The 26,604-nt window shown below is 34.3% G+C and overlaps 1 protein-coding gene across 1 annotated transcript in view; it reads right to left on the bottom strand.

The window, feature by feature from the left end:
- Nucleotides 1-597: 597 nt before the first annotated feature.
- The window catches only part of CDH7 (cadherin 7), an 83,423-nt gene continuing 57,416 nt past the window's right edge, over nt 598-26,604 (bottom strand). The window contains exons 7-12 of the mRNA XM_063165583.1: nt 21,587-21,840; nt 17,766-17,902; nt 15,759-15,880; nt 14,289-14,406; nt 11,967-12,218; nt 598-4,718 (exon numbers count right to left, since the gene is read on the bottom strand). Of these exons, the coding sequence (XP_063021653.1) occupies nt 4,225-4,718; nt 11,967-12,218; nt 14,289-14,406; nt 15,759-15,880; nt 17,766-17,902; nt 21,587-21,840 (1,377 nt within the window). The 3' untranslated portion in view covers nt 598-4,224. The remainder of the gene's footprint in view (nt 4,719-11,966; nt 12,219-14,288; nt 14,407-15,758; nt 15,881-17,765; nt 17,903-21,586; nt 21,841-26,604) is intronic.

The raw sequence follows: 26,604 nt of genomic DNA on the forward strand, positions 1-26,604 counted from the left end.
TGTACTGAGATTCCCCTAGTTCAAAGAACAAAAATTAGGGAAGAAATCTATTTTCAAAAATCAGTGACCAATAAAATGCATTTTTAGCTGCATTAAAAATGAACTGAAGAATAATTTTTGGTGTGGAAGGAATCATTCCTGGGTGAAAATAGATCTTAGGATTCATCTGAAAAATTTAGATGTAGATCTGTCAGACTTAAGGATGGCATAGTTAAAAAAGCAATTTTTAGAGGTCTTGTAGACTTTCCTGTTTCTGTCAAATAAAGTGACATTTCTATCTTTAGCAATTCCATTTTAGAGTCACAGACCAGTAAAAATATACTTGACCTCTTCTACCACTAATGAAGTGAAGACAACGATGCCCCAAAGCAGTATTACTCTATATAGATTCTAAAGTAGACAAAATATCTGTATTAAAAAAATTAAAACCAGTCACATGATGGACTGCAACCAAGAATTTAATACTAGATTTGATATAGGTAATTGTGTTCACTTTTCAACTCTTTAAGGATCTTAAAAGCCAATAAAATTGTATGCTTTATTTATATTTATTTCCTTTTCAGAATGACAAACTATGACTTTTCTTTATATCATACAAGAGTATTTGTCCATAAAAATAAGATGCTGCAATTTTATATTTCATGACATGCTTTCATCCAAAACTTCTAAAATAAAAAAGATAGGATTTTTTTATTAATTATTGCTAACACCTGAAGTGTAAAGAGGAAAAAAAAAATTTAGAGAAGACTTTAACTGAAAAAGGACATTTTGATGAATCCTCCTTCTCCCTTTCAAAACAACAAATAAAAGAGTAAAAATGAACTAGTTTTGTTTTTTGAGGTTTTTTTTCTCCCTTAATTCTTTGAGAGTAGGAGAAATTTCAGTTTGTAACATCAAAGTTCATGAGTCCTGCAGTGATTATATTAAGCAGCCATCAGAACTAGGAGGCTTAGGAAGGCCCGTGTTATATCTTAGTGGGAATATAACCTAGAGTAAGTATGCTAAGTTTATTCTTTTGAATAGGGAATATTAGTCAGAATGTCCATTGTTTGACTCTGTTGAATTCAGTAGATTTCATACTGGTCAAAACAGAGTAAGAAGTCTTCCCCTTAAGTCTTCTTCAAACAGCTTAATTTTATTCAGGAGTATTTTAGTAGCACTCTTAAAACTGTGCACTTTTCAAGATTCTTGGAAATCTCAATCTAAAATAAGCTTATTCCATTGGCATATGGCAGAAGGAAAGACATGTTATTCCGCTGAAAGACGGGAGAGACTGCAATGTTTTTATCTATGATTTGTGGCTTCTAGTTAGATACTGAAGCTCTTCAGAAAGTTAAATAAATAAATAAATATGATTGGAAGTATTTTTAAAGGCCTGTTCTAATTAATTTGCCCAAATAATTTCATCACCTTTCCAGGACAGAAAAAATGTTTTTTACATTTTTTAGTATTTAGTCAGTAGAATATACTTTATGCCATCCAGCTATGCACCATAAGTAAGACTCAACAAAAGAATTGGAATCAGATTACAAACTGTAAAAACCTGTAGTCGTGGTAAGTTTTGGTGAGCATTATGTAGCATGCATATTACACACACCCTTGTGTGTATGCTATAGTAATATCTGTCACCAAATATAGGGGATTTTCACCTTCCCTTCTAAATGCAACAATACAATCAGCAGGGAAGCATGTAGAATGCAACAGCAAACTTAAATTAGAACTGTGCAACAGAAAACATGCAGAACTTTCATGGTATCAGAATAAAGCATTTTTTTTTCTGTAGAAAGCACATCAAAGAAACCCCATCCTAACATAGTTTCCTAACAGTGGAGGTTTTGGGGTTTTTTACAGATACAGAAGGTAGAAAACCAAGGAAATTGGGCTGTTTACTCTAAACCACATTTAAATCTCCTGTGAATGTTATGTGGTAAAATCAACATTTTTGACATCTTAATTCAGATGCATGAATTATCTTCCTGCAAAGAAAAAAGAGATTAATGAAAACTGTTCTTTCAGAACCTCTCTGATTTAATACCTGCTTATATTCTGCAGCATATCTTGCTCTCATTAAACTGTATACACATTGGTTCTTTTTTTTCCTATTTTTTAATACTTTTATTGAAAATCTTACATGTATGACTAAAAGTCGTGGACGATATCTTTCAGTTCCATTACAAAATCTGTCATATATATATATATATATATATATATGCCTATATATATATATTTCATACAACTAGAAGCAAATCTACTGAATTATGAAACAATGATTGTCTATTAACATGTAACTCAAATTAAGAATGTTGTAGATGATTAAAATTATTCTTCTTTTCTGTTGGAGCTGAAGGCCACTTTCACATAATTAATTGATAACGCTGGGCTGCAAAATTTAAAGAGCCTTAATGATAATTTCCCATCCCCCAGCCTCACATCACTCATACATTAAGATTTCAGTACAAGGATCCTTCTCTCTCAGAAAGAAGTACTTTTAGAGTGAGCATCATTCTCTGTGGAGCACCTTCTGTTCACAAACACAGTTCTGTAAACAATGCAGTGTACCTCAGTAATTGCAGGCAGGTCAAGTCATTTCCAGTTAGGTACAAGCAAAAAATTTGCAGGAACAGATTCTAATTTAGGAACTCATCTACATTATATCTAAAACAAAAAAAAAATCTGAAATAATACCTAAACCCACTATTTTACTTGAATATATATCCTATTATCTAGTAATAAATCATGAAAGATGAAGTATAAATATTGTCGGAATCATAAAAAAGTTGTCTTATTCTAAGAAATCCTACTTCAAAATCATACAGTATATTAACCAATAATAGTTGTCCTTCTGTTTTGGCACTCCTGAACCAGCATAGAAATTATGTGTAGTGAGTTAACACCTTGGGGAAATAATACTTATGTGCAGCAGGATCTAAAGATGACCTCTGAAGTTAATAGTTTTACATTGTTTAACATAAGAAAGAAATAGAAAAATCTTTTACTGTGATTCATCAGCAGCAAAAGAGAAGGGAAGAAGAAGAGTGAGGTGTTTACAGTCTTTGAAGCATATAGCGTGTTTAACCTTGAAAATTAAATCTTGCATTAAGACACTCCCAGCTACCTCTGCAGTCTTCTTTCAAAAAATTCAATGTACAAATATCTTCTTTAAATGTCTCAGACTTTGTAATGGCTCAGAAGAACAACTGCACATCCTTGGAGCTGCTCTCCTTTCTGTGGCATGAATGGTGGGTGGCCTTGTTTACTGTAATTTTTCCACTTCCATGCTTCATTTCCTACATTTATCTGAGACTGGAGAAAAATCAGCATGTTCTGACAAGTCTAAAACCATGAGGCAGTAAAATGGACCTGAATTTAGCGGAGATTGGAGTTCCAAAATAAATATAACACTTTATGTCAAACAATAATAAAAAAGGATAAATTCTCCTGTACAAATCAGAAGAGAGAATAAAAAATAGCAAATAGATAGCAACACCTTTTCTATACCTATATGGGCATCACAAAACTTCCCATCCATAGGACTACACCTCCATATTTATAGTTTTATGTGAATTTTAAACTACTTTGTAAGTTGACAATACATTGTGGAATTTCTTAGTACAAACAATAATTTCTTGAAAACAACCCAGAAAATTACAGAAATTTCTGATTAAATAGCTCAGAAGAAACACAAAAAATATTTCCTGGGTTTTTGTTTGTTTTCATCAGTCCTTCTGCTTTTGTTCTAGTAAGCTGTATGCACAAAGTAAAGAAAATTGGCTAAAAAAACCTTGCCTGTGTAAATACAATGTACTGTAATATTGTATTGAGTTATATATTTGAAAATTTGTTTCTTCTTAAAACAGGGACTCTGTATTCTCAATATAGCAATACTGTGAAGGCATCTACAGATGCCAGCTCACTGAGGTGACTGTGTAACATACTCTTGAAAGTGAGTTGCCTCTGCAGGTATTTCAGGGTTGCTATCTATTTGAACGTGGCTGAGCATTTCATTTTATCAAAAATGCCACCAAATGCTCATATTCTGTGTGGTCAGTGCAGTCCCTAGGACAAGTCTGATGAAGATATGTTCCACCAAGGCAAAAACAAAAAAAAACCAAAACCAACCTAAAATTTAAAAAATGGGAAAATATTTACAACTTTCCTCAGTCTTTTAGGTTGAGTTTTCTGTTTTAAGATTCTTCAGTGCATTTTCAGAGAAAGGTTCCAAGGCTAGGAGTATAAGCATTCTGGTCCGGTCCCATACATATCTGCAAGCCTTTTAAAACGAGGGCCCCAGTCACTGAGGTAATCGTAGTTCTGGTCAGAGTTTGAGCTGATGGAATCTAAAGAACTGAGCGACTCCGCCACCGAGCCGTTCCCCTCAAATGCGTACGTCTGCAGGGAGTCGTAGGGCGGCGCGCAGGGGTCCACGTCAGCTTCTTTTAGTCTTTCCCAGATAAATTCCCTAAAAATGACATTATCTGGGATACTTTTAAAAGTCGGTCTGCTCAAGAACTGAATCTCAGGTGTCACGTCCCTTCTGGTCTTGGTGTCTCGCATGATGTTGAGGTTCCTCAAGGCAGCCATGTCAAAAGCCTCTGTGTCTTCCTCTCCACCACCCTCATCATCGTACCGGACAATGTTTTCTCTGATATCTCTCTCTTCATCAAAAATGAGGGGCTCTTTTTTCCGTCGCCTCATGGTGACAATCAGCAAGACAAGAACTGGAACAAAGAAAAGCTAGAGTTTTAGCAGTGCCAAAGTTTTCTCATCTTTTTTCTAATGTAGGAAGTACCCATTAATTTATACGAAAAAGACCCAAGGAATTTATACAGTTAGATGCAAGAAATTTGTGCAGTTAGATGTAAAACCTAGCAGATTATGAAATAGCTTTTAAACTATAAGCTTTTTAGACCCTAAGAATCTATTTTCCAAATCATTCAGGATTAGAGTTTTCATTTCTAATTCTAATATCCTATATTGTCTGCTAAGCATAAATTTTAGTTCAGTCTATGAAAATCTCACAGCCAAGAAATTATAATAATTTTTTAAAAAAACAAAAAGCTTTTCCTGAACTCTTAAATGCCCAAGTGATAAAAGCACATTCATAAATTGACAGAACAATATTTAAAAAACATAGTTTGGAAAGTGATGGCATTAAAGTGTATGATCAATATGTGCTAAATAAAAATAAAGTTTAAAAATTTTATCTTGGAGAACATCGAATTTTTAAGCAATGTATAAAATAGGACTGTCTTAGTTCATGGAATAAAACCACTTCTGTATAAGATCTCACTTTCCTGAAAAGTGCAAAGTGCTGCACTTGAGATTTATGCCTTACATCTAATGACAACTGCTATGCCTACAGTTTACTAGATGAACCAGTAAATTGGTTCAGTAAATTGGTTATTCAATTTTAACCCTTAAATTTTCTTTCAGCTTGAAAGCTAATACTAAACTGCAGGGGCAGCCAAAAGCACTGAAAGAAACTAGCTCAATTCTCCTCTTTTTCTAATGCAGTTTTGGTAGAGAAACATCACTGGTGACACACAAAATATGGAACAAATACTGTGAATATTGCATCCATCTGTGGGACATGATGGAGTGTGAATCATCCTCCTAGAAAATAATTAATACTATACTGTAGCATCTGGATAACATTTGCTGAGTTAATGACACTCCTAAGAAATCACAGGCATCACTATGGCTGAAAAAATAACATTACGTTGAAAAGTGTCATTCCACATTTAATTAATCTCTTCTGATTTTATGATTATTTTTAATGTTAAGATTATGTGGTTATATGCATCCATAACATTTTCAGTCTTTACTTACAATGCCAATTAAATGCTGTAGAAACACATGGAAAAGCAAAAGCTAAAAGGTGATAGAGATAAAATTAAGCTTGAGGTTCCCTAGGCAGTCTCAAAAGTGGCCTCCACAAATTGCATGATGTGAGACTACTATTCTTGAAAGCCTTTTCATGGAGTGATCTTAAAATGAGTATCAATTAAGTCATTGTGAGAAATTACTTAATATTAGGACCACTTGGCTAGAATAAACCAGTAAATTGTACATGCAAGAAAGCTGTGTATGTCTACAGATGTTATGGTACTAATTGGAATTGGTTAAAGCCAGAGATGCCTTTCTGCACTATTTTTATTTCCCTTTGGAGCCACACATGTCTAAAAATAAAGCTGCAACTATATATTTTTTCCCCTAAAATTTTTGACAAATATATTAGGCAACAATTCTTTCCTCTTTTCTCAGCAGCTACCAAATGCATATCCAATAATCCATCTACTAATAGCTACCTCATGACTATATTACTACATAATCAACATCACCCTTTCACATTTTTTGCCCCTGGCATCTACCTGATTCATCCTCTATGTATTGAATTCAGAAGCCACCAGTTTGGGGGCATTTTCCTTTGAACAATATTTACATAAGCAGTTTAACAATATGAAATGTTGACCTTTAAAGTGACATTTGTGAAATTTCAAAGCATTCTGATATTTGTATAATAAGCTGTAAATTATACGGCGGAGAACATAAAATTGTCATTAGATACAATTGCACTCCACTTTTAATGTTTTCCCTTATTGTAAAAGATATTTTAAAGTGAAATTACTTTGCTGACAGTACAAATAGATATTTCAAACAAGATTTCTATTGACATAACTCCTTAATTACTGTTTTTAACATTTATTGCCACATTTTTATTGTCATATAAGTAAGCAGCTAATAATTTACTTTACTCAATGAATGTATTTTTACTCTACTGTCCCTCTTAACATACTTCATGTTGAAAGTTAAAGACATGCTAATAAGTGTAAAAGAGGAAACTTAGTAGGAAGGTCTGCCTAAAGGTACAATAAAAATCAAGATACAGTGAATGTTTTATATAGTGTTCCTTCTATCTCTCACACTTGCTTGAAGCCAAGAAAAATATGGAGTCTTTCTAAAGGTTAAATATTTTAGCATTTAGATAACTTTATAAGATTATTAATTTCTAACCTTTCCAGCAGCCATGAACAATAAAGTTTAACCTCTAAATGAACAAAGCTTTAGCTGCATTGCAGGAGCTGCAGAAATGAATACAAGCCCTAAACAATTTTCACTGCTATTTAAATCAAATGCAAATTGTTTCGAAGTTTTTTTCATTTCTCATTAAGTAATGGTGGGCTTTTATTTCCTACATTTATGACAAAAGCAGACATTAAGTCAGTAATTAGGGACCGTCTGAACTTCTATAAACCTAATTTCATGATTGTTAGAAAAGAAATAATACAGTGGAAAACCTTCAGGCACAAATGAGGGCACTAGATTGGCTCCATACATCCAACTCATACTAAGGAGATGAAATGACAATACAGATTTTGTATGTGATGTAACAAATAAAAAAGTCAATTGATATTTTAATCTGCTAATTATAAAGTCTTAATAACCAGAATTAACAAAGACTGATTTAAACTAACCTTTTAATTCTTCTGACTTACCTAAATTTTTTAGAAATATTGATTTCCTTTAATAGGTACAATAGCCAAGCAAAAAATAAAAAATTGTTTGTCTTTATAATAGCTGTGGTAATGCACAGTTTTATCCTTGTATCTAGTATACATTAAATGTTTGAGGTTTCAATACACCCAAATCAGTCTTTAAAAAAACACCTTCGAATGCAAGAGTGGATTTTTGCTTTGCCACTTTTCAGTGTGCTTTCTGGAATTACCATGAAATTTCCATTTTGGTATGACCTGGTAATAAGTCAGGTTTAGTTCACCCGCACATATTTCTCTGGTTTAGTATTAATTTTTCCTTTTGTACTCAAGGCAACTGCAGCATAATTGTAAGGAAGCCATAAAAGTCGTGAGAGGCCCTGAGGGGGAAGACTGCATGCAGAGCTATACGGAAAGGCACAGAGCTAAATCACAAGCATTACCATGATTTGTATACACTACACCCCTAAGCCAGGAATTTACTATAGCAATAAGCCACATCAGCTGCGAGCAGATCTGCACACTGCTTTATGCCTTAGGTGTGTCATGATTCATAAAGCTGGTGATTGGAGATCCCCAGCCATCTAAGCAGAACACTAATAACCTATTTAGTTATACCTTGCAGTTGCCAGTACAGTCAGACACGGTTTGGGGATTACAGAGGCCAAGACTCAGGAAACTTGAATTTAATTCCCACTTAACAAACTTCACCTATACCTGTTGTTTAATCAGTTTGGACTGATATTTGCAAAGTGACTGTGACCTTTAAATGCCCATACTGAGTGACCCTAATCAACTCACTAACTTTCAGAAAACAGCTGCTGCATTTCATATTCAACCACTTTCTGGAAGTGTTGCTTTGGGTAACCCTAGTTAAATGTTTTCCCCCAGTTACACATTTATCACTTTTAAAACTGCAAGGCCAAACCCTACACATATTACATAGTCACCTTCTGTACATGTTGTACTTATTAAGAGAATAGGATTCTTATCACTAGAACTGCTTCTTCTTCTTGTTTACAAATCACAGTTTTGTGTTCTGATTTAATTTGGGTATTTTGATAATGATAACAAATTTGATGTCTTTCAACTGTAAAAAAATGATTCAAAGCTGTATTTTCAAATTTTATTAATGTATTACCCTTGTAAACTCTAGTGCCACACCAATAGGAAACTTTCTTCAGTCTTCCTAAGAAAATAGGTGACACTAATAGATTACATTCAGAAGTATAAAAGACAATAATTATGAAAAAGTATTGTGATAATATAGCTTTCCATACAAAGAAAACACTTAACTTCTCAAATGTGATTAGGTTATCTACAGGTGAATATTCTGTTTGTGTGATTTTATGTAAACATTTTATGCTAAACAGTTGTTGCAAAAGCAGTTATTTTTTCTAGAAGATGCTAACTGAAAAACAAATTGTCTTTAATTAAATTACTGTATAATTTTCAGAAAAAGTTAAAAAAATTCTACTTGCTTGCCTCAAAATTATGTGTAGTCCAAATTGAATCAAACTACCTTTTTTGTATGCTTTTTATGATTTTTTTTCTTTCTGCAAAACTTAGCCTTACTGCATAATTGGAAATCTGTTTTGAGTAATTAAAAAATGCTGGAATTTTCTTGTGAAATAAAATTTAAAATTTGAACTCCATCAGTCAGTATGAAGATAGAGATTTTGGTTTTACATATTTTTAGCTTTTAAAAATATTTTAGTTTGAAAAATTAGCCTATATCGTGTTATATGCAATTATTGTATAAAGAGTGCAATTTAATAACGTTCTTTCTTCCTTCTTAGAGTCAGTGAAAACATTGGCCTTATCTAAAATTGGTTACTTGCTTAAGTAAAAGTAGTAACACTAAGAAATCCCACTGAGACATTCCAGGTCTTAGTAAAGACAAATGGTTATGTATGAGCCATAGGGAGATATGGTGCAAGATCAAAAAGTTTGTCATACTATAAGAAAGTAAGACCTGGTTGAGAATTTAGGACCCTGGTGCCAGAAAGCATGTATTCATTCCATCTATGCAAATTTCATGCTTTCTCTGCTTTACAACTGGCATCCACATTAGGATGACATTGATTAATGTGACTGGATTTGTACTGCGTGTTAATCTTGGGTTAGGAAAAGATATTGATCCAGTAGACTGTATTCTCTTTTCACTGATAAAGTCTTACACAAAATGTGCATCCCTTGTTCCAGTCCTGGAACCATTTGCCAGCAGTTGAAGCCTGTTTTTCATGCTATTCTAGTAGATCTTCAGCATTTTTCTCAGGGAATTCAAAGAGCAAAAGTAAATTCCTAGCAATACCACCATGCAGCTGGTCCCAGAAAAAATATTCTAGGAGCAAATGAGAGAAGAAGAAAATCTCCGGGACCAGACAAGCTGCTGGGTTTCATTGGGCATCAGGGATGCTTAGGTACCTCTTCTTTATGGACACTGGCATTCTGCTAAAATGGGAGGCAGTACCCAAATGCAGTACTCAAAGCCAGGGTTATCATACAAACACAGCCTAACCTGTTCCTGCAGCTTTGAACTGTACTCAAAAGGAACAGTTTAGACTGGAAGGGATGGTGGCACATACAAACGTCTTTTTAGATAAACAATGTTGATGCCTTCAGACAGATGACTTTGGAAAACCAAAGTCTTTGACAAATAAAATCAGTGATGTGGTGGTAATATGCAAACTTTTTTTACCAAACTCTTGTTCAGAATAACTGGGAAAAAAGCTCATTTGTTGGTTTATTTGTTGTATTTGACCCCTGGTGTACCAAGTAGAATAAGCAAGTTATTTGGTGCCAACATGCTTTGTCTCCACTCAATGGTCTTCTTGAAATCCTACTGCTTCTATTTAAGAAAAGTGTATGACCAGACCAAGCTGCATGGTATCTAAAGCAGTTTCCTATGTAATCTTCAGAAACCAGCTTTTCATGTATAACACAAATGGTGAGATTTACTTTTTGGATCAAATGAATTGCTATGGTTACAGGACTTTTATTCCTAAGTATATTGGACTTGAAGTTTAAAGTGGGTGTTTTTTCACTGCTAGTAATGCCAGTTGATATAAGAGAATATTTTTGTATCTTTTTGAACTCTAACATTTAGCTTCATGTCCAAATAAAGTTCATTTGTGTACATAAATTGGCTAGAAATGCTACTAGAAAAATGGTATTTAAAAATGTTCATTAAAACTTCTGGCATTCTGGCAATAATTCCCTTCCATTTCTTAAACTTAGGCCTAACCATGTGTTGAGTGAGAATAAAGTCTTATGGTGTTAGATTTTTTTATGTCACGTAGATGGAAAACTTTAGAAATGCCACCTCCTATATATATACATATATATATAGCTACTGAGTAAGTTGGTTGCAGAGGTAGTGATTTTTATTACTCTGTAAAAAAAGTATGCAACAGGTTTTTCATTTTGGAGTGTTTTAGAAACATTTTTGCAGAAGGAACTTTTCTTTCTAATAGTTTCCAGTGACATGAATCAGAGTGTGAAAGGAGACAAATCTGTACATGGTAGAAATACTGCCATGGACAGAAGTTTGGACACAAGTCTCTTGTTTTGACCTATGCAAATTGCTTTGATAACAATGGCAGATAAAACACCACTGCGATTATACCAACATAAGAAGATTGTGGTCTTCTCCCTTTCCTTAGACCGGTATGTACAGACAGGGAATAGAAAAATCTCTTAATTGATAGGAAAACTGATGAAAATTCTTTTGTGCTGAACCGGGTACCCTGTTAACATAGGAATTTTCAGACAGAACCCAAAACTTCACTTTTTCTCAACTTATTCTTCATCTTTATTTCTTGATTTGACCCTTTATTTTCCCATGTACTGCTTAATGACTAGGTATTACATGAGAAATGCTAGGCAAACTAGGATGTTAACACTCTTCCCCGCTTTTCTACTGCCTTTTATGTAGTTGCAGTTTCCCTTCTCAACATAAAATCCAGCTGTGCTACCATTTGCAGAAGTGAGAAAAGATCACTCTGCAAATGATGCCAATAAATTATGATTCTCATGAGTAAATTGCATCTGTTTTATTTTCTGAATATCTTTTGTTCTCTGCAAATCAGTAAATGTTTAAAAACAGTTATGCCTGTGGAGAAGGGACACACTGATACTGGTTAATGGTGAGTATGTCAAACCAGATGCTTCCATAAACTGTACTGTCTATTTCTTAAATATTGCATTTGATACATGCCAAACTTTTTTTTCTTCTACTGTAATTTCTTACATCTGTCTGGAGGCAATTCGATATAGAAACAAATAATCTAAAATGATAATCCCAATCTAAAGGGTTTTTTGTGCTAATGATACAAAATGCTGTTCTTTCTTGAATACTATCTGTGTCTGTCCACAGAAATCAGGGTGGAGGGGAATGTTGAAGTTTATATGCATGTATCTTTTGCCATGATGCATTGAAGGGAAAAGAAGGGTAAGAGAAAGAAGACATACCTAGCAGTGTCAAGACACAAGCCAATATTGCTATCAGGGCTCCAGTGCTGAGTCCTGCAGGCAAGATGTATGCTTCTGCATTGCATGTCTGAGCAATACCATCTGCATCACAATCACAGACCCTGATGGTGAGAGTATTAGTGCTACTAAGTGAAGGTGATCCACTGTCCACTATGAATATTGGCAAGTAGAAAACAGACTGTTCCTGTCTTCGAAACCCATTCCTTTTGGTTAATACTGTCGCAGTATTATCTAGATAAAGGAATAAAAAGACAAATTATAAAATATGTCTTTTCTGAAACACAAGCTTATAAATACTATAGCTTTCTAAATAAAGACTTTATAAAAATATTAAAATTATTTCAACAAGTTTACCTTTCCCAGTCATATACTTTTGAAGCTGCAGAGGTAAGATCAACTGAGAAATCACATACAACTAAACAAGAAGATTTTTAATTTCAACAAAAGAATATTTCAAAAATGCAGAGGTCCATTTGCTTTTAGGTAAGCTCACATTTTCACAACCTGGACAGATAGGTGAAGATGAGATAAATGTAAAAAGAAAAAAATTACCCTTCAGTGATTTAGATTAGGTATCTAAATACATGTTTCCAGTTAATTTACAAGCATCTATTTCAACTATTTACAGCTATAGATATCATAATTATGGAAGCAATGACCATATTAATAGGAGAATAGGTTCTGAAGATCAATGAAATATTTTTAAAATGCAAAAAAATTCCCATCCATGCACAAACAAGGTAATTGTGCATGCAACAAAGAAATGCTGTTGTTCTCAGACTCTTCTGAGATTCAAGATGGCTATTATAATCAGACTAAAATGTATAGATTGACCGTGGTCTGAGTTGTGTGATTAAAAAGCCCATGTGTTCAAGAAGATATGTGCAAAACTCACTGTGTACTCACTGAGTTACATCTCCCAGCATGTATAGAAATGTTAATTCAGTTTATCTATCTATCTATCTATCTATCTATCTATCTATCTATCTATCTATCTATCTATCTATCTATCTATCTACTTACCTATCTATCCATAGACAGACATGTTGGTAGTCAGCAAAGTTATCTTATTGTGTAATCTATTATGATCTATCTGGCAAAATATGCAAACACCTCTTGATATAACATCACATGAGAGATGCATAAAATTAACCAATGTTGAATGAGGCAGCTCCTGCTGGGTCTTGAACCTCCACTGATTTTACAGGCATTACAAAAGTCTAGTATTACTTTTATTAAGTTATAAGTTCTTAGGAAAGAGGGTCTCTTCATTAACTATGTTACAGTTTTCATAATGTCAGATTTATGAACAGTCCTATTCTAATGCACTTTTATTATTTTGACTGTGTTACTGTTAGAATCTTCAGTTTTAAACTGCAAGCTGTTCACATGAAGAAAATTAGGCATTTCATTAACTACATGTAAGGTAAGGCAAGGAAGATCTGCATGAAAGAATTTTATTAGGTCACACATTACACTTACTGAATATTATTCAAAGTGTGCCTGTGCAAACAGTGTCCTTCAGTGTCCATATGTTTGTTTTTCTTGTTTTACTAATAGGATGACTTTGTAGCTCTGGCTAAGTACTGATCCATAAAAGAGCAGTGCAAGAGCAATGCCCTGTCTATTTAGTTCTGTTTGCTACAGCTAATAGCTAAACAGCCTGACACGTGCCCAGCTGCTGTACTGTGCAGTGCAACTAATGAGGGCAGTAATTAGAGTGTGTTCTCAGATATTTTAACTAACAGAAATGGGATGTCAGTGTGAGTCTTTGAGGAAACAGTCATAAGAAGTCTGTGTAAATATTATAGGCAGCTTTCTTTATCAAAAGCATTCTTCAAAAGGGGACATACTCAGTTACTGAAAAGACGTGTTTTTTCTAAACCAAATGAAAACCCCACAAATCCCAAAAGATCTCCATCTATTGTGCACTCATTTTTTATGCCCTGAGTTATATTAATAAGACATGAATTCCTGGACATTTCTCAGTAACTGCCCCAAGGTTAAATATAATTTAGATAAAAACCCATAAATACATGCAAAAAATGTGAAGAGTGACTGATAGAAAAAAAAAAAAAAAAAAGATTTAGATTTGATGCTACTCTGCTTGGCTCAAGGCTTTAAATGATTCAAGCAACAGCTTAATTCCTTTGACAAATAGTCTACAGATAAAATTATTTGGCAAGCTGATTGTAGTTTATTTCTTTACCACAACAAAAGTTTATATAGGTCATAGAAAGCATGCTGCATTGAAAATGGAAGGTGCTATTGATGAATATTTACCAAATAAAGTTTTCTTACCTTTGTTGTCCTGCAATGTAAAATTGTGGTTATTTGCTGCCTCTGCTGTTAAACTGAAGTAGAACTGATGGCCATTTGGTGGGTCATCCTTATCAATTGCACTAATTTTTTGGATCACCTGTTTTGAGATACATCAGGGTTTCATTGAAGCATATGTACATGTACATTACTTAACCCCTCTGTTACCTACCAAAATATCAACCCTCCCTCAAGTTCTAATCATCTTGAATTTTGGTTTTCTAATCTCCCGAGCACGTAGAGACTGTTAATGTGTGACTCAACTCTTTACCTGTACCAAATTTATTGGCCAAAGCAATGATCTGCAGGCTCTGGGAGAAAGTTGGGTCCTGTCATTTGCCAGAGCTTGGAGTAATAAACTACATAGCAGTGCCAGAAGTGTGTCTTCTGGATGGCTCTTAGTGTAGTTCTCAGTGGCTGTAATCAATGTTGTAAACCTTCACAAGGGAACCGTGATGTTTCTGAGCATTCAAATGCATATATTTTTTTTAATATAATGGAAAACAGAAAGGTACATTATATTATTATTGTTTTCTCAAATTTCATTCCTAATAGTTTTTTTAATTAATTTTCTAAAATTCTGTCAAAATCTACCTCTAAAGAAATTGTCACCACTACTTAAAATCCACAAAAATTGGAAACTCCAGCTTTCTGGCCTAGTTCTGATCAGAGCACAGGGAAAACAGAAAGGTACAACAATAAGAGCGTGCATAGTCTGTGTTTCTCATGAACACAATCATAGTGGGTTTTTGTCAGAATTTAAATTATGAGGTGATTTTGAAATGTGCAATAAACATCTACCACAGGAAGGACAATACACTGGGAGAGGAACAAAAGCACAAAGTCTTCCTGAAAATGTGCAGGATCTTTGCAGGTGCAACATCTACAAGTTTTCTGGAAGTGGGAGGAGAGACTGAGAAAGTACAGGTATTTTGTGAGGTCTTCCAAAGTAGAGGGGAAAAGGCCAAAAATGAGGGACACAAAGCAATAGATTTAGTTAAGTCTCGGACTACTTGGAAGTTATTTGTGTAGTTGAAAATACAGGAATAAAAAATAGGAATATATTCCCATTGTGAAACTGTGTCCATACTTCCTAGGCAGATTAAAAGTGTGTACTCATTTTCAGAATGGTGGACATTTAGTCTCAGAATGACCTTCGTGTTACTGCTTCCCACTTCTCACAAAAATTAGGAGAAAGTATGTGTTCTCAGTATTATTCAAAATTAGGTGAATTAAGTAAAATTTATCAGTTATACAAAAGAAAGCCAGAGATTTTAACACAACTTTCAACCAATGTTTTTTATACCTGGATCTTTCCTACTGTTTGCTTGTACTGTTCATCAGAGCCTCATTCTTACTGTTATAAGAGGATTTTTCTTAAATCTGGAAGGCTTTCATAAGGAATGGCTGATTATCTGGTAAAAAAAACCCATAAAACCTATCAAGACATACCTGACCCGGCTGAGCATTTTCACAGACAGTTGTCTCATACTCCATGGCAAACTCAGGGGCATTGTCATTGATGTCAAGGATTGTGATGGCTACATAGCCTCTCCCAATCTGCGCTGGATTCTCTACAGGAAAAAGTCCAATAAAACAATTAAGAGGAGATCCTTGCAAGTTATTCTGAAGGTCATTATCTTTTTTATTTGCATTCTTCTTTTGGATATGCATGTCAAATCAATTATAATCCCTTCCTCAAATACAAAGGAAGCTCTTGTCTTGATCTTCTGGACCAACATTTCTGTACTCCAGCTGCTTCAATTAATCTAAGATTTTACTCTCAGGATAAACTGGAAATCTTACTCACTAATCACAGCACTGAATCAAATCACATAGAAGGATAAAAGCAAGATGATGCAAAATCATCACCAAGCTAGCCAGAATATCACTATTCATATGGAGAATAGCACCATTATTAGAGGTTAAACTTTTTATTTTCCTGAACTTTAGATGGATCCATCTATTGAGAAGTCAAAACCAGAATTTTATCAGTTATGTATAAGAGAAAAGAAGAGAAGGCTGCATTCTAAAGCAAATCTCAAAGTATTTAAAGTGTACACACACTAAGTATTTCAATACTGTCATTAGCATTTTGAACACCTTAAATATGAATCACACCCTAAACTGGTACACATCTCTAGCTAAACTGTATGTTCATTGTCCAATGTCATACTTTAACCTTAAACAATAATTATATTTTGGACTAAGCATAGGGACATCAGTGAGTGCAATACTTATTTTGCTTCTCTTTCAGAGCAGGCAAAAGAGTTGTTATAATCCTTTTTCACCAAAAATTATTATATTAATGTTACAGCAGGACAAAAAAAAAACCTACACAAAATTTCAAACATGTATTTTTTTTTTATAATGTATTGCAGCCTCCTTTTAATAAATATTTTAAGCATCCAAATGTCAATTACAAGGTGGGAGTTTTTTGGCTGTTTTTTATATCACATGTGAAATGCCAGAGAAGCAAGCCTTTTTGACACCAAATTTCTCCTCTGCAGACATAAATATGAATTAAAGCAGTACAAGTTTTTACTTCTGCTCCTAGACCTTCATTCATTTCAGGTATGCCCCTTGTCTACCTCATCAGTTTTGCTACCACCCAGGAAAAATTTTGTTTTCTGTTTTGTGGTTTTAGACCAAAATACTACTTGTGATAATAGAAGATAGATTCATAGAGACACTAAACGATAAATCTTAACTTTCAGGTTGAATGCGATATTGAGCACGCTGAAATCAAGAAGTGATGATTTTTGCAATAGCAAGCCAGATAACTGATAAGTTTTTATTATCACAGCTCAACAGAGTAGTAATAAAGATGAAATTTGAAGATATAAATTCTTCAAATATAAAAGTACTTTACAAAATGTATTCAAAGGAGAACGAGTTTATGTTTGAACCTGCTTTAGAGGAATTCTTGTATTGATTTGAAACATTACATTTTTTTAACACTTTTTATCTTACACCAGAAAAAGATACCAAATACAAAATAACTTCTACAGTGGTATCTTAGAGTCAGGAAAATGAAACCACATTAGCATTCACATCCCCTTTTCTTTACAGCTTTTAAGAATGCTGTGGCTGACCAACACCAATCAACTGTGAGCACCCTCACTGAGATGGGGTAACCACTCTCCCCTATCTTCCATATCAGCTTTCCTGTAATGACACTTACTGTGAGACTGCTGACTGAACATATTTCATCTTCCTTTGTATTTGTCTTTCAGAAGACAAAAGAATACACAAGGTGTGAACCAAATGAAAGAAGAAACACCTAAACTGTTGTATTTTTATACTTTGATCATATAGATTTCTTTTGCATTAAGCAATATGTTATTTTTATCTGCCACAGTTTGCAGCTGCCAGAAATTCTCTTAGTGAAGCTCATCAAAACCAAGCCTGAAGCTTTACACACAAACTGTCGATAAAAATCTTTCTATGGATACTTACGACTTTCCATGGCCAAAACTGTGATATTATGAACAGCATTAGTTTCCCTGTCCAAAGATTTGGCAGTTGTAATGACTCCACTGTTGGCATCAATATTGAAATACCTCTCCAGATCCGTGTTTCGATCTATCGAATATCTAGGTAAAGGATGAAGGAAAATTTTATTTATGCTCATTTACTGCTTGTAAAAATATTTCACTGATTTCTTATTAGGAGAAAAGCACTTCCACTGTTTCCTTAGTTTGAGCATTGCTCAGTCCAGTTTCCCTGGGACATTGAGAGAAGCAAGGGCACTTGCAAAGGTGAGAGAATTACACAGTGACTTGTGCTGAAAGTGGCAGGCTACACTCCCAGAGTGTCATCTCAAGTGAGGTTACAGGTATGCCTCTGTCTTTTCTTTCTTCCTCTATGCTGTAAAACAAACTCAGGAATTAATCAAATAGCATCCTCCTGAGAGCCAGCTAAGGAGAAGATGAGATGGAATCTGCTACAAGGCTGTACCAGCCGGGCACCGATCCCATGGGGCTGGCAGTCTGAGCACAGAGCTTTCTATCACCAGCACAAGAACCCCTGAGTCACCCAGAGCTGCAGGGGAAGAGTGGAAAAGGGAAGATGATGCAGCCTTGGGTCAAGGGATTGCATGTCATCACTGTTAGCTCACAGTGCTTTACTGTCATTAAACAAACACAGGCTCATGCCCTGAACTCTTTGGTTTAACACATCTTTACCTCCCAATTTGTTTTAGGAAGGGGAGCTCCTCAGGAGCTTCTTAGCAAACTGAAAATACCATAAGAGAAAAGGTCAAAACAGCTGTGGGTGATATTCTTATATCCCTTTTGAGAGTAAGGGACAGCTCATTGGGCAGATTTAGATTTACAACTGGAGTATTTTTGACATTAGATTTATAAATGGGTCAGATTCTTGCACTCTCATTTAGGTCGAGTATGTACTCCAGAGCACTTCCCTACACTCAGGATGGATTAAAATGTCTGAACCAGATCAAGTGTGATCATTGCAATTACTGACACACTGATGATATATTAGATTATTGATATAATACAAAACAAATTCTTTTAACAACATGGAAAGAAAGAATTATGCAAGACAATTAAAAAATGTGACTTCCTAGACACAATGGGCTTATGAAACTATTTTTTTTTTTGTTCTATGTCCTACTATACATCTTCTTTACTGCTTTACTGTGTTTTTATCTTTGCCTCCTAACTGTATAATCTAAGTGAAGAGCCTTGTTACATAATTAGAATTGTTTACCTGTATTCTGTCACAGTGAGAGAGAGAATAATGAGTTGTAGCAACAACAGCAATAGCAGTTTTTGTGGATTACTGCTTTCCCTCTTTCACTTTCTCTTTTCTTTTTTCATTTTGTCTTAACTGTAGGCCATTTTTCACTTTATTTCTTGCCAGCACTGTTGTTTATTTGGTCAGCAGTGTTCTACAGCTGCTTTGAGGCTGGCAAGTTTTCCCATGAGACCATACCTGTCACCTCTGCTATGTAGTCAATCTTGGCAGGCCTCACAGCTGAGATTCAATCTCCTGCCAGATTTCCCTTAGAAATCCTTAGATTTCCCAGTTATTAAGGCTGTCATTATGCAACTTGAAGAGTCAAAGGAGAAGGAGGAGAAAGAGAAGGAAAAGGAGGAGATGGAGAGGTGAGAAATACAAAAAGGAAGAAAGCAGTAAATGAGGGAGACAAGGAGGGAGACAGGGAAGGAGGGCAGAAAAGCAAACAAGTTATATAAATTGGATGATCTCCTTATGAAACAAGGAGAAAAATAATTCTATGCATAGGAAGCAGTTTCCCTTATTTATAAGATTTGTATCCATACTCAAATTCTAAAAAAATATTTTAAATATATTTAATCCTTTAATTCCTCACAGCCATAGTCCTTGAAAATCTTTCAGCTGCAGGGGTTTTAAATCCTTTATTTAAGCTAGTTCAAACATCAATAGTTCTTGGTTCTTATGAGATAGCCTCTTATTTTCAAAACATTTATTATTTTCCCTAGTCCTTGGTATTGTCAAGGTTCTGTGTCTGATCTTGTAATTTCAACATTTTCTGAGTTGTAACAAATCTAGATTTTAATCAGTATAAATATAATCCAATGTTTGGAAGTTGGAATACTTATTTATAGATTAATAGTTTAAACTCCTTAAACAGATCACGAAAAGTTTTATACATTAATCCTCCTTAGCACATTCCAATTTTAGGTGAATCTGTCTCTGATGTATCAGAGCATATGTAGAACAGCTTTAAATTATATTATCTTTCAGTACCTTTGACCATGTACATAGCAGGTTCACAAGCACACTGATAAATCCTCACTACTTTTCTTTTTTCCTCTTCCTCAAATTCCAAGAAACTTTGAAGCAGAAAGAATCTTCAAGGTATTAGAGGGTGATATTATTATTTTTTATGCTGGAATTGTAAAAATTAACCAGATCAAGGCCAATAAAGTCATCTTTATGTTTACAAAGGAGTCTAAGCATTCTGAGCATGGCCTACATTAATGGAACTGTGTTTAAGCCTATTCTAAATGTTTCTGGTAACCAGATATTATACACCAGATGCTAACATTAGTGCCAGAAAATACTGACACAGCAAAGATAAATTTCACAAGTGCCAAACATTCATCTAGGACTTGTTTATACATGATAGGAATCATCTACTTTGAATAAGTTGCAAATATATAATGAAAGAGATAGAACACTTGCATCACCTCTAGGAGTGAAACATATGCTTTAATTTTGCAAAAGATCTCTGCTTTAGAAATTTCACTTGATTCCCAAGTTCATTTTCAATGCATGAAAGGAAAGACTTAACATTACGAAAACAAATACCCACAATGATCTTTCCTATGTATGCCCTAAGTGAGCAATAAAAACAAATGAAACAGTACTAACTTTTAATTGTGTAGGAGTTCCTCCCCCTGCAGGTGTTTAAATTCACAGAGTTTCTAAGTTATAACCATTACTCTCTAGATCCTTTGCATGCTCCTTTGAGAATGAATATTACTATTCTGCGTAAGAAAAATAACAAGTAGCTCATTACTGGTGTAGCTAAGGTGGTGAGTCTTTGCCCTTGAGCTCTGACCTTAGATACAGGCAAGCATAAGATTGATAATTTGTGTTCTCCTATGGTTTCTCAATGATGTTGGACATTATATTGTGGAAGACTTGCAGGTTTTTCAGACACTGATGACAAAGGAAGAGGGCCTTGACAGTATATGAATTTCTACTGATCATATCTCTTCCCATTCAAATGGAAGATATTTGCCTGCAGCAAAATTTACAAAACCAAAAGCCTCTAACCACCCTGAGTAGAACAGGATGCATCTCATCCTGTCCACTTTCCTCATGTAAAAAGTTTTTATGAATGTTTCCAATTTATGTCCTATTACATTCTCATTCCTAGTGCACACAGACTATGAATCATTATTCAAGCATATGTGTATAATATAGATATGATTTTTTTATCCTGGTCGATAACTTGCTATAGATAATAATAAACTCTTCCTAAGCTTAGAGAGTAATAAATATGAGCGATTTTTCACGCGATTTCTTCCCTTTGGGATTCTGAAGCGACATCTTCTCTTTGTTTCACAGAGATTTCAACTTTTTGTTTTCAGAGATTCTGTAGTTCAGGTTATAAAAGTTATGCAAATTCACAGAACATCTGAATCTCCCTCTGCAAAGGAATAAAGCTTATTAACGACTTGCAGTGTAACCAAATCCCCTCCCACCACAAGATGAACAATTTCAATGCAAAGGTTGCATAAATAATTAGGAACTCTTGCAATTACCTGACAGGACTGTTTGAGGCATCGGGATCATGGGCTGCTACAGTTCCAATGATTGTGCCAACCTTTGCTGCTTCGGACACCACCATGGAGTACAGACGGGAGGTAAACACAGGTGGCTCATCAACGTCCTCCACAATTATCTTCACTGTTGTCATATCACTGAAGGGCCCCAGACTCAGGAAACGAGGGTCAACATGCATATTGGCTGCTTCTATCCTCAAGGTATAGCTTGTCTTAGCTTCAAAATCCAGCTCCTACACAGGAAAAAAAAGTTATTTGGAAAATTTATCATTCAGTGATGTTGACGCAAAACTGTTTTGCTTAAAAATTTCAGTAAGTATAAAATGAAAATACCTTTGCCATTTGTATGCAACTATCACTTTTGATGACAGACCATAGTTCATGGTTAATTTTTCAGCTTTCTCAAAAAACTATTTGCAGTGTCTCACTAGTGAATATTCCGCAATGACTTAAGTTATAAAGATAGTTCTACCTTGTGAGTGAAACAAATTTATAAGATAATTGCAAAAATTTCTGTAACTTCTGTGAGGACAAGATTCTCACTGATTATTTCACTATTGTGAATTAATACTTTTTTTTGTCATATTAATATTTTACCTAAGCTTATGGCAAATAACATGTGACATACTACCCAGATATAAGAAATCAATATAATCTTTACAGGTTACTTACAGGTAACCTCATTCATAAAATTGTAAGTGAGATTCTTTTCTGTCTTGAGTTTCTTTTGAATTTATTGGGTTTTGTATAGTATTTGGATTGAATAAACAATATTTTCTCCAATATGTTATAAATTTGAGTAGAAAATGTGGCAATGACCTAAATTACACTGCTTATATCACAATATTTTGTACTGAGATGAAGTGTGGAGATTGCTTTTGTTTGTTTTACTTATTAAGCAAAATACATGTAATTTTTTATACCTTCCTTCTGTTTTAATTTTCTTCAATGGAAGTTTCTTTTCAAATAAATACTGCATTAGAATCAAAAACTACCCCCCATAAAAATGAGACATCTGTGATCTGAGGTCTTCAGAAAGAAGAAAATTTTATTTGAGAAAAGAATAATTTTAGCACAGAGGCCATTACTGAAAGAAAACATCAAGTTAATATTAGAACCTTTTACCCTCTATCTATAGTCTTAGTTTGACAGCTTGCACCAAACAACCAACTAAATATTCCTTTGTAATTCCAAATTTAATCATTGTAAACCAGCAGCAAAATACTGAAGCACTTCTAAAGCGACAGTCTGGTTACTCAACTATGCCTTCAAACTATAATTCCAAGTGTATAAAACAGATTAAAAATGTTTTTCTGCAGTTCTGCTACTGAATACATCACAGGGATCTGAGATGTGCTTGCAAATTAATTCTCCAGCATCTGCGAAACATTCCAGTATTCGCTCAGAGGAGCAGCAGAGGTGAAACACACATCTGTTGACCTACAAGGGCCTAAGTTCTCCATCTAGTTACAGTCGGATAAATCCCAAATGAGCATCTTAAAGTCGGTGATTATGTTGATGCGATAATGCAGCTGCAAACCGTCTAGAGTCAAACATGAAAAATGAACTGCAGCACATCACACTCAGAAAGGCACTGAACTTTTACAAACTCTGTGTGGCAGCAAAAGGCTTCTCCAAATAGGAATACTTGTGATCCTCATATTATGCAAGCACTTCTTGCACTGAATAAAAGCTGCAGTATCCACAGCTCTTGGAAAACAGATATGCTGAAATAGAAAGTTTGTCTGGATACTCCTCCCTGTACTAGATACAACTGGTCAGCATTCATTAATAAAGCATGTATAATAGTTTTTTTATTTTCACTTTGGTTTTATATTTAAAGGACAATACATGTGTTATAAATGTAGCCATCATAGCCATAATGCAAATGCAACGTGATGTTGGAATGATGAAAATGCCTCAGAAACTTCATTCTGTGGTGATAACAACTAGGCAAGTGATATGATCAGATGAGCAGCAAGGTTAAAGAGTGGACAAACTCCTAAGACATCTTAAGGCATTACATTATCTAATATAATCAAACTAATTAAAAAATTATGACCTGAAAAACAGCATAATAAATAAAGAAATGATAATCCAAAAAATGTGAAAGGCAAAAGGCTAACATTTGTTGAATTAAAAAAAAAAACAAAAAACCCCAAAAAAACCCACTAAAACCAAAACTCCCCCTCAAAAAACAAAAGCGCTGACCCTTTCATAAACAGTATATTTTAAATCAGAACATACAAAAGTATGTAGTGGAGAAAAGAAAGCTAATTTATCCTCATGGTATCTGTTGAAATTGGGTGACTGTGATTACAGTGATACCTAATCAAACACAGGAAAATTTGTCATGAGGCTGCAGAAAAGATAGCTTCTTCTAACATACCAATGTCAACAGCACAGTCCTTTAAAGTAAAAAGAATTATGAAATTTCTGATTTAATAGACAAAATTTGTACCATATATGTAATTGGAAAAATTATATAAATTTTAGTTTTGTTTTAATAGACTAGTACAAGAAAAAATAAATACTCTTCAAATTAATTTTAAGACACTCACATATCTCTATATTGATTAAAGAAAACTACTTTAGATCTTTATTAACTGAAATCATAAAGAAGCGTATTTTCATATGAATTTTTATTATGAAGGAGTGTTAGGTTAGTAGGGAATTCACCAAAAATACACACTCATGAGTAAAGTATTTCCTCATAGAAAAGGATGAAAAACTAACAGAGGTGTAGATATGTATTCTAAACAGTCTTACTAAGTGTATGTTCAACCTTCTCTAACATAGCTATGTACATCTGAGAAAACCACCATATGGTCCTCAGTGTGATTGTAGTGAAATTCTTCCAGGAAAGCTATCAGCTGGTGATGCCTGCTTTTCACCAGTCACTCACGAGTAAGGGAATCTCAGTAACTGAAAGAAGTAAACATCTGCTCTTAGCAACATGAATCCTTCTGTAGGATTCCCTCAGATATATTCTGGTGCCCAATGCTGCTGGCAGCATTCAAGATAGATAAAGATCCTTGGTAATGAAAAATAAAGAAATATTTTTTTTTTTAATTGAATCTATGTACATACACAGTGGAGATGGTGTTTAGAAGAGGGTAATTATGGATGGACAAATGCATTTTACAGTAATCTGTGATTTTATTGCAGTGGCAATAATGTTATTTCCAGTTCTTTCTAGCAGAGCCTGTCTTCTGTGAGGTGTGACAATGTCTACAAAAGCTACAGTCAACATCTTCAATCTGTTGCTCTGAGATATACAACCTCAGGTCCTGTGGGGAATACAGAGGTATCAATCAGAGTTTGAGGCAGAATATAATCTGGGAAAAGCAAACAAAATATCTAAGATATAATTAATGTGCAAGAGCTCTTAACCTGGCATAAATATTTTAACATTTTTTAGATAACATAATGAAGAAATTGCATGCCACACACACCCATGAGAGACAGAGAAAGTGACCTGAAAAGATTTTTTTTTTGTTATTTCTTCTTATCTAATTATCATTGGTGTCTATTATACAGACATTATTTAAATGGCTTTTGGATCATGCCTTCATTATTTTCTGCTATAACAAAAGCACAAGATTTCAGTGATGGAACACCAACTTAAGAGACTGCAAATTACTACAGCAATGGTGAAGGTTAAATGGACAACATATACTTCAGTCCTTCAGTACAGTGAATAGAGCTTAACAACTTCATTAATATCTGTGCATTAGTCTTATCTGATTAGATCCCTTGCAGGATCCATATCTTTCCTTTTGTGAGGTCTGTCTCTTTTTTTCTTCTTTTCCTTTTAAAGAGTAAGAATTTTATCCTCTTTGAAGGAAAACAAGTCTTCTATTTTAGAGAGGCTGAATATCAAGTTATAACTCACAGAAAGCCCATTTTTATAATGCTAACTTTTATTGCATGGTAACTTTGTAATAATGTACTTTTCAGAGGTGAAAATCCCATTTTTAAGCCCAGTTGAGGTTTTATATTGAAAACTGCAGTACATCAAACAAATGCACACAATCTCTCAAAGGAACCAGGGAAGCTTCAAGCTCTTACATTGTAAACTCTGATATAGAATTGAAAGAAAAATTTCTAGCTAAAAAAAAAAATAAAAGAAATGTTAACAGTAATGGAAAGATAGCTTTTCACTCAAAAGCTTATGCATAAACCCTCTCCTTTCCCCTCCCCCATTTTGTAATTGCCAATATTGCTTTTAGAATGAACTCAGGTTTTAAAATAATCTCTTAGCAGTCAATTTCTATGAGAAAGTATGCTACAACAATATTTTTCCCTTTAACATGCCTACCAGTCAGTGATATTGTGTTGGGGCTGTGTACTGAGGGCAGAAATGAAGGCAAAGTGAGCAAGAACTCTGCCTTGGGAAATCTTAATGCTTGTCACTTTCTGCAATAGGACACTGCAACCCTCACTCTGCAGAATATTTAGGGGTCTTCGGTCTTTTTTCCCCCTCCCTTTAATCCACTAAAATCTCTCCACAGAGTTCCAAAGGGCTTGAATCATATCTCATAACATTTCAAAAAGTCACATATGGTACATAAATATACCTTGCAGGCTTTTTTAATATTAAATTACCATAACTACTTTACCAAATATTTGATAAAAGTGTAGGTGGATACAGAGCATCATGTTTTTATCTTTAGATATTTTGCTACTAAACTATTAATATTACTGAAGTCCAATTTGAGCCTGCTACTTGGTGGATAAAGTGAGATCTGTACTTAAATGATGCTTTTTTTAGTACACTATTTCTAGGAATAGTGCTTTGGAACCCACAAGAAATAAGGGTTTGTGTATGTACTTTGCTTAGAAAGCAAAGGCAAGACTCCATTCATGTGTATTGCAATTTGATTCTGTCAAAAATCAACACGAATTCACTTCAAAATTGTACATAGCTTAGCATGGACACTTCAGAATCTGTTGTATGAATTGACTGAATCATCATTTGCTTCCATAAATGTTTC

This window comes from Melospiza melodia, chromosome 1 (assembly GCF_035770615.1).
Source record: "Melospiza melodia melodia isolate bMelMel2 chromosome 1, bMelMel2.pri, whole genome shotgun sequence".
In the NCBI taxonomy this organism is placed as follows: Eukaryota; Metazoa; Chordata; class Aves; order Passeriformes; family Passerellidae; genus Melospiza; species Melospiza melodia.